At 55.4% G+C, this 13204-nt stretch overlaps 1 protein-coding gene across 1 annotated transcript in view; it reads left to right on the forward strand.

Annotated features, from left to right (window-relative positions):
- The window catches only part of ZFPM1 (zinc finger protein, FOG family member 1), a 70187-nt gene extending 57905 nt beyond the window's left edge, over positions 1 to 12282 (forward strand). Inside the window, exons 5-10 of the mRNA XM_081963658.1 lie at positions 2772 to 2877; positions 4366 to 4575; positions 5140 to 5364; positions 5798 to 5893; positions 7055 to 7210; positions 8055 to 12282. Coding sequence (XP_081819784.1) covers positions 2772 to 2877; positions 4366 to 4575; positions 5140 to 5364; positions 5798 to 5893; positions 7055 to 7210; positions 8055 to 10345 — 3084 coding nt within the window. The 3' untranslated portion in view covers positions 10346 to 12282. The remainder of the gene's footprint in view (positions 1 to 2771; positions 2878 to 4365; positions 4576 to 5139; positions 5365 to 5797; positions 5894 to 7054; positions 7211 to 8054) is intronic.
- Positions 12283 to 13204: the final 922 nt, after the last annotated feature.

Genomic DNA, 13204 nt, shown 5'->3' on the forward strand with positions numbered 1-13204 from the left:
GTGGAGAACGGCCAGAGGAGCAGCCACACCTGGGTTGTCGGCCTGCATCTCTCGTAGACGTTGGGGTGCGCAGCAGGATTGAGGGCCAAAATGGGATACTGCATGGAGCTGGCATCTGCTCCACACCCACCAGGTCTCTGCGAAGCTAGAGGTGGCAGCGAAGGAGCTGGGCTCAGAGGCCAGGCCTGGGGGGTGGGGGGGGTGAGGGAGGGGAAGAAGAGCCCAAGTGCAGAATCAGCTGATCTCCCAGTGGTGCCCCTTCCACCCATGTGGCAGCGCTGCCCTTTCCTTCCTTCCTTCTGCATTGGGGGAGGCTCCAGTTTTCGGGCACGTGCAATCCCGGGCACAGGCGTCGTAGGAAGGCCGTCCGCAAAAGTGTGTGTCTTTGCTGTGTGTGCGTGTGCAAGGAAGAGAGAGAGAGAGAGAGAATCGCTTGCACGTGTGTGTTATGATCAAGCCTTGAGCACTTTGCTCCTTGGAACGATAAGCCTTCAGCCGACCAAGACTGTCAGTCTGAGTGGAGGGTTTAGGAATATTGGGACGGATAATTAGATTTTATATCGTTGCTGCTGCAGCCATTGAAGGGATCAGGCAGATTAATTTTTCCCCCTCGCCCTCCTTCCTCCGCATTAATATTCATTAGCGGCGCAGGGAGGAAGGGAGGCGCGAGGGCTGAGGGGGAGCGAAATGGGGGAGTCGGCAAGGGGGAAACAGCCCGGGACCTCCCCCTGATCCTCCTCTTCCTCCCCTCTGGCTCCCTCAAAGGGGACGCAGGCAGCCATGCAGACGCCAGGCACTCTTTTCCTCCCAGGTCCCGCTTGGCCTCCTGGGTGCTGGACCGTTTTTCCTTCTGCAGCTGTTTGGAGGAAGTGCAAATTCGAACCTCCATGTCCAGCAGCAGTTCACCTCTCCCCTGACCGCCAAGGAGAAAAGTGGCGTTGCTTTTTCCTTTGGCCCCTTGCTAGAAGAGCCCATTTCCATCGCGTTCGAAGGGACAGAATATTTTTCTCTCGTTGGCATCTTCATTTGCCACGTCTGTTCAAACAGAGCTTTGAAATTGAGGGCAAGAGCCCTCCAAATCTCGGAGAAGGGGTGAATGCCGGCTGCTGCCTGGGTGGGGGGAGGGTCTCCGGGGGGAGGGGTCTCCTCGGCCCACAGAGGGCAGGGGGTGGGAAGCAAAACCAAATCTGCCACTTGGGTCTGAGCCCCAGGGCACACAGGGTGAGCTGCAAACCACATTCATACCCGGGGAGGAAATGGCAACGTGCTGAGAAACGGCTGGCTTTTGCTGGAATTTGGCAAAAAGGTACATTTTGTTTTGATAGGGCAGGTCGCTGGAACCAGACGCCCCTGGTTGTTTGTTGTGGGGGGTGGGTGAAAGTGCAGGATTCCAAGGGGCTGTGCCCCATTGGACAGGAGGGTCTCTTGGGGCGAGTAGGGGGCTCATCCACTGCCCCTCTGAATCTTTCTCTGTCTCGGAAGCAGCCCTGGAGGGAGCCTGGATGGAGGTGAGGCCTTCCAGCTGTTGGCTCTTTATTCTCTGCTTTTGACCCCCATCCGTTCCTTAGGTTGGGATCATCAGCTCACCTTCCAGTTCTCTGCACGCAACCCCCCAAAAAACCCAGTCCGTGGGTGCCCCTCCCTGGACGGAACCGTCCAACTGTCTCTTCCACTGCAAAGACCAAACTGGGGGGGGGGGAGATGGGGGGGGGAATTCAATGAGAGACAATTCCGGAATGACCGTCTTCTTCTCCAGAAACTTTGTGGTCCTTCGGGGGGGGGGGCTGGGGGGCTCAAGCAAGGTGGTTTCAATGTCCACACTTGCCCATCCCTTCCCATCACTGCTGAACATCTGGGGCTGCATCAGCAACACACACACACACAGAGGCTCCGTGCCTGGTCAGAGAGTCACAGCGCTTCCTTTTGTCTTGTTAAAGTGGGGCCCAGCTTGGCCCACTCCAGCAATCCGGCCTCTCCTTCTCCTCTGCCCCCTCTAATCTCTTTTCCTCCCTGCACACCACCGAGGTTAGGGGTGAAGTGGCTGCTTCCTCCCCGACCGGCACTGGCTTGGCCCGCGGGTGACGAAGAAGAGGAAATAACAAGCTTGTTGTGTTCGTGCTGGGGCCGCAGTGGCCGCAGGGTCACTTTCCACCAGGGAGGGGGGCTGTCCTCGGGCGGAGGCCCCCCTGATTCCTCGGGACCGCCGTGGCCCTGCTGAGCAGCCGTTCCGGAAGGGAAGTGAGCTCCGGGCTTTGCTCCGTGGCCACGTGGATCACGTCACCACTGGAGCGAGGAAGGAAGCCACCCACCGACCTGGGCAGGGGCAGGAGACACGTGGCCACACAGCCCAGGCACCCCCCCACCCCAGCATTGAGTCAATTCGTATATCTGGGTTGGGGGGGGGGGTGCCAGGCAGCTCCATTATCACCCACTGGTCCAAGGCTGCCTCCACTCTGGCACCCTGAGGGGGCAGCCAGGCCAGCCCTTGAAATGGGAAGGGGCACCAGTTGAGAGGAGGAACCCGGCAGAATGCCCGTGCCACCTTTGCCGGGCCTTTGTGTGGAAAATGTGAGCATCTTCTGGAGCTTCTACCGTGAACGGCCTTCCCAACCGTTAGGCTGGTTTGAAATGTATGAGCCAAAGTTTGAGCTCTGGCCAGTTGCTCTTCCAATGGGGGCAGTTTTCGTTTTTGGCTGGAGCTCCGAGTGGAGCCTGTTTTGCCAGAAGGGAGAGTGACTGGCACCTTCAACCCACGTCTTTTCTCTCCCCAGCTGAACCCACCCGTGACCCTGATCCTGCAGGACGACACCTGCTGGCTGGCCAAGCTTTCCTTGGTCCCTGGCGAAGGGGACGCCAATTCGGTGATCTACAAGAAAGGTGAGCCCCTTTGAGCAGTGAGCCCTGCCTGGTTTGGGGTGGGGAGGGAGAAGAGGGAGGGGTTCATTCCAGTGGAGACAAGGCTGCTATAAAGACCCCTTCCAAGGAGAAGTACCATTTCCTGGTTTTCAGGGGCTAATTCCCCCGCAGCCTCATGCCTGCACACACCTGAGGTCTGTGGTTAACCATACAGGTAATCCTTGTCTTACCACTGCAATTGGGACCAGAAGTTCCATTGCTAAACAAGGCAGTCCTTAAGTGAATCAGAGCCAATTTTTATGACCTTTGGAGTCACTTCAACCGTATGTGTCGATTGCCGAGGACCCACATTTTGATCCCCTGACAGGCCTGCTAAGTGATGGGGGGAGGGAGTGGGAAAGAACAGTGTGCCATTTTTTGTGAATGGGTGGTCCAACACTGCCACCTTTCTGTGGCTGTGTGCATTGCACAGAATAGCTAAGTCGTTTGCAAACGGCAGCTAAAAAGGACAGCGCTGCTCCTGCCTGCCCTTTAAAGAGCTCTGGGCTCCGTTAGCCCTTCTTTCGCTTGAATCCTCAGAGACACCAAGCACATCAGTGGCTGAGCAACTTCACCTTAACGTTTTGGGTGCATAATTTTGGATCCGCTTGTTTGAGAGTTTCTCCGGGTCTTTGGCAAGATGGGAACGTTTAGTAATTGCACATCATCCCAAGAAGGGACTTTTTATACGTTTAATAAATAATGATCCTTCTGATGTCCCTACACAATGTGTGTGTGTGAGAGAGAGAGAGAGAGAGAGAGAGATAAATACAGTATAAAAATATGCATATAATATTTTAGATATGCCTTTTATTCCGCTCTTTATCCATACCGTTGGACAATCCAATCCAGTACTTTTCAGATTATTCTGCTGTTCATCGAAGTGGTTGCAGAATTCAATTTGGAAATCAATTCAAATTCCACTGCAGGACCTTTATTTTACTGCTTCTTTTTCTCCATGCCCCTCCTAGAGTTTTGGCCCTGGGATAACCCTTGGAGGCAGGCCGCCTGCTGCAGCTCCCACTTTACAACCAGGAGTAAAGTCCAGGGAGGGCTGCTTGGGAGACCTTTAGGTCCCATTGGAACTGGGCAACATATTGGCTGTTTCACAGGCAAACCTTAAGCTGTCTACCATGGACCTTACGCATTTCTTAAGAGGTCCCTAAGGGGGCGAGCATAAGTGCACCAATGTGCCTACCGTCCCTGTCCTACTGTCTCCATTTATACGTACCCCTTTTATATGTTCATGACGGCTATATTTTGCTTATTTTTATCCGTTTATTTGCAGATTTTTTTTTCATGTTTTTTTTCCCAACTTGTTTTCTTGTACTTGTTGACAAATTAAAATAAATAAATAAAATAAATAAATAAAATAAATAAATAAGCAGATCCGAGGCTGGAGGACGCTGCTTCTGAAAACTTGTGGCTCCCGTAATTGGGGTTATTTTTTTCCTCCCCCTCCATTTCCAGATGACTCCATTTGGTGTAAAACCACCAAGGCTCTTTCCGAAGGAGATGCGCTGAAGGCCTTCGTCATGGCTGAGCCGATGGGGATCCCCAACCACGCTGGGAAGATTGAGGGCGGGGAGTCCGCTCCCCCTGTCACTCTGCCTTCCGAAATCCAGCTGCTTCCCCAGCAAGCGGGGATGGCGGCCATCTTAGCCACGGCAGTTGTCAACAGTAAGTGATCGGTTAAGGCAGGGGTGTCCAAACTTGGGAACTTTAAGACTTGTGGACTCACAGATGGCGATCACACAATCCCCGGGTGCTACAACCATTGTAAATAGATTCCAGTTGTCAGAGTTTTGCTCACAAGACCCTGGAGATGCTACAGCGGTTGTAAGTGCAAGGACCGGTTGTAAGTTTCTCTTCCCAGCCCTGTTGTAAGTTCAAATGCTCGCTGAACGGATGATTGTAAATCAAGGACAGTCTGTAGAAATGGCAACCCGGAGGAAAGTAGCAGGCAGAGAAGCCACCGGTTTATTCCTGTGAATATTCCCATCTTTTTGGACCAGGCTAAAAACGAATGGTGGGCCAGAGCAGGCCCTGAGCTTTGTGCTGGGCTTCCCGAGGGCTGGTCTGAGGGAGGAGGCTCAGCGAAGGTTTGGCCGGTCGCTCTCCTGTCCTCAATCCACGTCCTTCAGTGGTTCTCCGGCTGCAAATGCCCCTCTCCTCCTCCTCCTCCTCCTCCTCCTCCTCCTCCTCCTCCTCCTCCTCCTCCTCTGATTCTCTTCTGCCTTCCAGAGGACGTCTTTCCCTGCAAGGATTGTGGCATCTGGTACCGGAGTGAGCGGAACCTGCAAGCGCATCTGATGTACTACTGTGCCAGCCGCCAGAACGCCACCTCGCCCACCCTGGACGAAAAGCCCAAGGACGCCTACCCCAACGAGCGCATCTGCCCCTTCCCCCAGTGCCAGAAGAGCTGCCCCAGTGCCAGCTCCTTGGAGATCCACATGCGCAGCCATAGTGGTAAGAGTGGCGCGGAGGGCCCTGGTTGGGTAGGGAGGGGCAAAAGGGCCCGGGGACATGGGCTGGGGGAAGTTCGGGTAGAAGTGGCCCCAATTCAGGCACAGAAGCTGGAGGCACAGGCTCGAGCTCACCCCTCCTTTCAAAGGTCTCAGTCCTGCACACGTTCGCAGTCTGAGACTGTCTGGGTACCATTGTGCAGTTATTCTCTAAGGTGAAATCTAATCGCTGGCCGTAAGGTCTCAGCCGTGGGGACCTCCTGCAGCCCTGCCAAAGTCCGGCTGGTTTTTTTAAGGCAGCTGTCCTTTAACCTCTCCATCATGTCACAGAGCCATGCAGGAATCCGTGGGCCAGCCCTGCCCTTTAGGGGCAAGGAGATAACTCCGTTTTTCCCCAAGTCCTTCTGCAATTCACACATCTGGCTTCTTCTTTTCAGGAGAAAGGCCGTTTGTCTGCCTCATCTGTCTGTCTGCCTTTACAACAAAGGCAAATTGTGAGCGACACCTCAAAGTGCACACAGATACCTTGAACGGTAAGTTGGAAGTACGGCGTGGGGCGAATCCTTCTCAGGTTCCTCATTAGCTGTGGAACGATGACGCTTCCTGCCTCACTAACCCTTGTGCGCAAGGCCAAAGGAAGACTCCATTGCTGGCAGTGGGAGCTTCCATTCTTGTTTAGTCCTACTCCCGAGAGTTCCCCGTTTTAGCACCCTCATGCTTGAGGTCAACTGGTGGTGGGTTTGGAGACAGTCCTGGGCTTCTCTAATTGGACCGAAGAAAACTCTGGAAAGCAAGGTGGTCTTATGGCAGGAGGGAGAAGAGAATTGGTCCCTCTTAGGTGCCTCTTGGAGATGCCAGATAGGAGTGGCCGAGCCTTTGCTCAGCCTCCTAACTTCAGATAGAAGAGTTTGGCTTGAAACTCTGGAAAGTCCCACCTACTCTATAATGGTAGATTAGTTGGATAGACCTAAACCAGGGGTGTCCAAAATTGGCAACTTTAAGACTTGTGGACTTCAACTCCCAGAATTCTGGGAGTTGAAGTCCACAAGTCTTAAAGTTGCCAAGTTTGGACACCCCTGACCTAAACGATTATAGTAAGTTCATTTGCTTGGCCTCAGAGTCACTTGGTCTCCACCACTATCACTTCTCCCCCCATGTCACTGGAATCTAGGCCAGGGATGGCAAACCTTTTCGGCACAGAGTGCCCAAACTGGAACGTGTGTGGATGTGCGTGTGCCCGAACATGCCAGAGTGCCTGAAACCCGAAGACCAGCCGACCGGCCTACACATGCTTGCTTTTTGGGCGGTTTTCAGGCGGATTTGTGGGCCATTTTTGACCCGAAAAATGGCCAGAAAAACAGCTTGAAAACAGCCTGAAAAAATGGCCTTGGGAGGGGGGGGATTTTCAGGCCGTTTTCTGGCGCCTGTGAAGACCATCCAGAAACCAGAAGAGCAGCTGGCAAACGCGCACGTGCCCACAGAGAGGGTTCTGTGCGCCACCTCTGGCACGCATGCCCTAGAGTCACCATCACAGATCTAGGCTATTGGTGGAGCAGCAGCTTTGAATGCAGATGCCTCCACATTCACTAGCCGGTGCCCACCATCGACACGTGTGTATGGGGAGCTCCTGGCAGCCCCAGTAGGTCGTTTGATGCTATGCAGACCACGAATGAGGCCGTTTCCTGTGCTTCCAGGTGTCTGCCACAGCTGTGGCTTCATCTCCACCACTCGGGACATCCTCTACAGCCACCTGGTCACCAATCACATGATCTGCCAGCCTGGCTCCAAGGGAGAGGTCTATTCTCCAGGCCCCACCATCCCTGCTTCCACCACTAAGCCAATGGCCCCGGGTAAGTGAGGGGGTTCCACAGACGGCCTGCAAACAGCGGAGGGTATTTGCAGCTCAGGGTTGAAGTGAGGGGTCCTTGGTGAGGCTTTCTGAGCTTAGCTTGGTGGTTTTCCTACAGACATTTCATTACTCAAGCTACCTACTGTATTTTTCGGAGTATAAGACGTACCTTTTCCCCCAAAAAAACAGGGTGAAAATCTGGGTGCATCTTATACACTGAATACAGCATTTCTGCTCTCCTGAAACCCCTCCCCCTTCACAAAAATGGACGTGCAGAGAGTTTGGGAGGCCTGCAGAGTGCAAAAACCTTTTTTTTTTAATTTACCTCTTCAAAATCTTGGTGCATCTTATACTCCGGTGCGTCTTATAGTCCGAAAAATACGGTAGTTTCATCAGTGCTAGAGATGTCCCTGCCCTGGTTAGAAGGTCCCAACCGGGGCTGGTAGAGTTCTGAAGAACCTGTTTCATCCAATGGCAATGGTTAAAATTAATAACAGGTAGGGAATGAACTGGCTGGAGAATTCACAAGTGTCCGTAAGTGGATTGGTATTGGCAGCCATTGACCAGGTTGCCTGGTCAAGTTCATCATCATAATCAACCGTGAGAAGTGGCTTCCTCTGGATTCTTGGAGAGCAAGAAGATCGTTGAGTTCCCAGAAGATGCTAAGCCAGGTGACTTTTGCTTGAGTTGTGCAAGGCTGGTCTACTGTTTTATGCAGTCGGTAAATGATGGTGACCCAGGAGCCCAGTCCCCAACTTGTGAGCTCAGCCCCCCACCCCCACCCCCACCCCCACCCCCATGCTTTTCCAGAAAGGCTCAACCTCTGTTTATCTTCCCTTCTGCAGGCGTGAGTTCTCCGGGCTCTTCCTCTGTGCTCAAGTGCAGCTTCTGTGGCTACGTGGCCAATTGCTTGACCAGCCTCCAGCAGCACGTGGTCCTACACAGCCCCGCAGCGACGGCTCTGCCCAACTCGGAGCTCAAAGCCGTTCAGCAGAGCCCACCAGAGACCCCCGCCAAATCCCCTTTGCAAGAGGGGAGTGGGTCCCCTGCAGAGGATGCGGGAAGTGGCTCTCCCCCCCAGGAAAGGAGCCCTGCTGCCAGCTGGCTTGAAGGGGCCCCACCTGTGAAGGTCAAGGAAGAGCCTTTAGACGAGGAGGAAGACCCTCAAGGAGCCCCCCAAGAAGAGGCGGCTCCTGAGCCCGAGGGCGAGGTGGATGCATCCTCCAGGGCGCCCTCACCCCACAGCCTGCACTCGGTGAAGGTGAAGTCTGAGATCACCAGCCCCACACCAGGATCCAGCCCGGTGCCCAGTGAGCTTGGCGCCAGCACCTCCGGAGGCACCGTCTTTCTGCCCCAGTACCTGTTCGGCCATGAAGCCTCCGTGCTGCCCCAGGCGTCCGAGATCTTGGCCAAGATGTCCGAGCTGGTTCACAGCCGCCTGAAGCAAGGCCACGGTGGGGTGCCGCCCACCCTCTTCCCAGGCACCCCCGTGCCCAAGGGCGCCACCTGCTTTGAGTGCGAGATCACCTTCAACAACATCAACAACTATTACGTCCACAAGCGCCTTTATTGCTCCAGCCGGCGCCTGGCTGAGGAGAGCCCCTCTGTCCTGCGCAAAGCCAAGACGGCTCCCCCAGCCACTGCGCCCAAAGGCCCAACCGCTGCCGGGCCACGTCTCTCGCCTGGAGAGAGCAGCGCAGCCCAAGAGGGGGAACCGGAGGGCAACGCCACCCCTCCCACCCTAGAGATCAAGCAAGAGGTCAAAGTGGAGGAAGGCACCGCCAAAGCCAGCCCCTCCCCAGAGACGGATGGACCCGGGCGCGTCAGCGAGGGGAGCCCGAGCCCAGGCGCCAGCTCTGTGGAGGAACCGGAGGATGACCCCAACCGCACCGTCTGCGAAGCCTGCAACATCCGTTTCAGCCGCCACGAGACCTACATGGTGCACAAGCGCTACTACTGCGCCTCCCGCCACGACCCTCCCCTGCGCCGGAGCAGTGCGGCCGGCAAGCTGCCCTTCCTCCCCCAGCCGATCCGCACACGCAAACGCCGCAAGCTGTACGAGATCCACAACGCCAGCAGCCAATTGGGAGTTGCCCCAGAGCTTCCGCGCCCAGAGGCGCTTCCTGTGGTCCCGTCTCTCATTTCGGTGGTCAAGGCCACCCCGTCTCCCAGCTCCAGCCCAGATGCTGAGGGCCCCATCGACCTCAGCAAGAAGCCCCGGCTGAGCAGCGGGAGCCGGGTGCTCCCCGCCTCCCTCCTTCCCCTGGCGGACTACCACGAGTGCACGGCCTGCCAGATTAGCTTCCACACCCTCGACAGCTACCTGGCCCATAAGAAGTACTACTGCCCCGCCACGCCCTTGCAGACCAGCACCATCGAGCAGCTGCAGAAGATCAAGGGGGGGCCCCCAGCCCCTCGGAAGGCCCAAGACAGCCCGGAGGGTCGGGCTGAGGAACCCGAAGGGGTATCGATCAAGGTGGAGAAGGTGGTGCCTTCCGTGAGCCCCGTGGCTGCACCAGGCGGCTTCCCTGCCACAGAGCTACTCCAGCCACAGCTGCGCTACCTGGAGGGCAAAGCTCAGCACCTCGCAGGCGCCAAGGTGCCCCTGGCCATGTGCCCTTACTGCCCCATCAATGGCACCGTGAAGGGAGACTTGGTAGAGCACTTCCGAAATACTCACGGACTGTTTGTGACCAAAACAGCAGGAGGGTCCACATTGATAGAGGCCACCCGGACGCTGGCCGATGGCAGCCCACTTCCCTCCCTGCCAGCCAACCCCCCGTCACAGCCGGCCCCCAGACTGCCCAAGGACAGCTTCAATGGCAAAGAGGCGCCCATCCCTCCCCTGTCCAATGGGAGCCCTCGACCCACAGCTTCTCCCCAGCCCCTCCTGCCCCTCTCCCCCTCCGTCCCCTTGCCCCTCTCACCCCTGCCCGAGGCCCTGCCCAGCACCCCCCCTTCTGGGTATACGGACAAAGGTGCGCAGACCCCTTCTGGCAAAGGACTGCCCACCCCCGTGGCCAATGGCAGCCACCGCTATTGCCGCCTTTGCAACATCAAGTTCAGCAGCCTCTCCACCTTCATTGCCCACAAGAAGTACTACTGCTCATCGCACGCAGCCGAGCACATCAAATAGCACACCAGCCCTGCCTGTCCTTGTGCCCGAGCAGCATTGGCCGCCTTGGGAGTGCAGGCCTCTTGCCAGCCATGGCAGCCGAGGAGACTGCTGCCCCCCACGTGCTCTCTGCCCTTCGGTCTGGAACCAGGGAAGGTTTGGGTTTGCATGAAGAGCAGCCGTGGAGGAGGGTCTTCCGTAGCAGAGCCTGAGAAGGGGGGAGCGGAAGATTGAGGGTGCAGCAGGGACCCTGCTTCCACTGAAGCCCAAAGGCCCAATATGTGTCCCTGGGGACGACTTTCTTCAGCCCGGCACACAAGGGTGCCCCCCACTCCCTGTTCTCAAGGCCGCATTGTTCAGGATTGGCTGAGGTAGGATCTGAACAGCAGGTATGAGCTGCAGGTCAGGAGCTGCACGACCGGAATGCCACTTGGAGGACCCGTTCCTCCGAAGCTCAACACAGCTCACTTGCAGGAAGAGTCAGAGGCCCCCGTTGCTCCATCTTCTTTTTTCAGTTTCTTTGGCACTTCCTCCCACCCAGCCCTTCTCCCCATAGTGGTGGTTTTGCTGTCAATCAACTGCTACCACAGGGTCCCAAGGGACATTTCGGACAGCCCTTTCAGGTTGCAGAATCTCGGCCTCGGATCAAGCACGTGCACGTCTCCCCTTGCTGTGGGCCAAGACTTCATTGGGGCAGCAGATCTTTCTTGGCGTGCCTGGCACCCCCGTCATCCTCCCCCCACCCGGCCCGCAATGTCCAGGAAGCCAGGGCCCAAGATCAGAGGGCAAAGCCAAGGGCCCACGTCCTGAGCACAAGGGGCCCCTTGGAGAACTGGGGCTTCTGAGGGTGAAGATGAGGGACAGCCATCAAGATTTCATTTGTAGAATCCCTGGGCATTTCGTACGAGTCTCCAAAATACGTTTAATTTCAATTCTTTTCTGGAACACCTACTAAAAACAAAACTGAAATCATCTAATGGTGCAGATCCCTCTTTTTTGGGGAGAGAGGAGGCTGCCTGGATACAGCTATTTTTTCCCCTGTCTCCCCCTTCCATTGCTTTTTGGCTCCTGGCATCCCCTCCTCAGTTGGCCCTGGGCCCCGTCTCACTTGTCCAGGCCCTCCTGGCATAAAATTGAGGAGGGGGAGAGCAAGAGAGCTGCAAACCCCTGTCTTTCTGGGAGGGAACATTCCCATTGCCCCCCCCAGAGTACAAAAGGAGCGGGGTGCAGATTTACACTCTGTGCATGCTCTGAGACCTCGGCGGGTCTGGCCATTTGAGAAAAAGATACAGAGTTAAATCAAGAGCAACCCTTGCTGTAGTGCTTGGCTGCCCTGTTTTCCTAAAGCAAGACCCCCTCCCACTTTTCAGGGAGGTGAAAGGTTGTGCATTCCCCCTCCCGCAGCCCCGGGGAAGCTTGGAAGGGGCAGGGGCTTTTCGGGGCTCCCTTTGGGATGGGAGGGATCCTAGCAGGGAACGATACCCCACCTTGCCTTCCACATCTCTGGATAAAGGTGTGGGGCAGCTGCTGTAGCCTCCTAGCCTAGCAGAAACCCCCTCGGGGTCTGTGCCCAGCCCCTCCCCAGCATTTGATCCTGCCACCTGCTGTGGCCCCAAGGCTGCCATCCTGAAAGTCCTTAGTTCTTCAGGAATCCTGCCAGCGTGGCCTGCAGCTTTTCCTCCGGAGGGCTGGGACCCTCCTTGCTGAGGGGGGGGGGCAGCAGGCAAATGTTCATGATCTCGGGGTCCCTGGGCAGAATTGGGCGAACTGGAAGAGGCTGCCTGCCTTCCCTCCCTCCCTCCCTCCCTATCCCCGTTGTTGTCCGGTGGGTTGTGTAGAATTGATGTGGACTGTAAATGAAATGCAGACAAGTCAGCACTGAAGGGCAGAGGGGGAATCCCTCTGCTTGGGAACTATGTGTATAAGCCTGTATATAAATAAATGTTCATTAAATCTGGGTCTCGGACTGGTCTTTGCATGGACACGTGGCGGGGGAGGAAAGTTAGGGCCCTTGGTCGGCAGATCTCCCCCCCCCCCTCCCCGTGACATGATGGGGATCACGTTATCCATTCGGTCGTGTCCGATTCTCGGCGATTCTGCAGGCCGCGTTTCTCCACGTCTTCTGACCTCGCACAGCTTCTTTCCGGTGTTAGCTTTGATGGTGTCCAGCTCCCAGGTCCCTTGGCAGCCTGGTTTCCTTTGAGCGAATTCCCCCAGATGACGTGGTGGCCAAATTAAGCGAGATCATGTTGGGTTCTTTGCCTTCTAGTGACTTGCCTGGTGGGTGTTATGTGCTTATCGATAAGTACTTGCTTATCGGTCACCTTTGTCGCCCAAGGACTACGCAGGGTCCCTCTCCAGCATCCCAGCTCAAGCAGGTTGAATTTTGTCCTTTTTTTGTTTTAGTCTCATACATGCATTCTCTTAGTTATTATTCTTATCACATTTTAACACTTTGAAACATTCATTTTTCCATATGAAAAATTAAAATATTCAATCAACATTGCTTTGATTACCATCCTATACATCTATTTTGTTTTACTTCCTTTTCTCCCTCCCTCCCTTCTCTACTTTTTCTCCTCCTCTCCTTTCCCTTTCCTTCTTCCCCTCCCCTTCATCCTCTCTTCCTACCCCTCCCCATCTTCCTTTCCTCTTCTATTGTTGTGGTTGCCTATTTTCCTTTTCCATCTGGCGTATTTTCGGGATGGTATTCCAACAAACCCGGTTCTAACTTTATATCTGGCATTTTACCTTCCCTTTTCCTCGTTATACGTATTTTCCAATCTGTTTTTCCCGGGTGGCTTTTTTAAGGTCCAACTTGTAACAGGTTCCCCCTCCTCCCCAAAGGGGGAATCTTCTGCGACCCAAAGGGATAACTGA

Source organism: Natrix helvetica, assembly GCF_964273705.1.
Source record: "Natrix helvetica genome assembly, chromosome: 10".
In the NCBI taxonomy this organism is placed as follows: Eukaryota; Metazoa; Chordata; class Lepidosauria; order Squamata; family Natricidae; genus Natrix; species Natrix helvetica.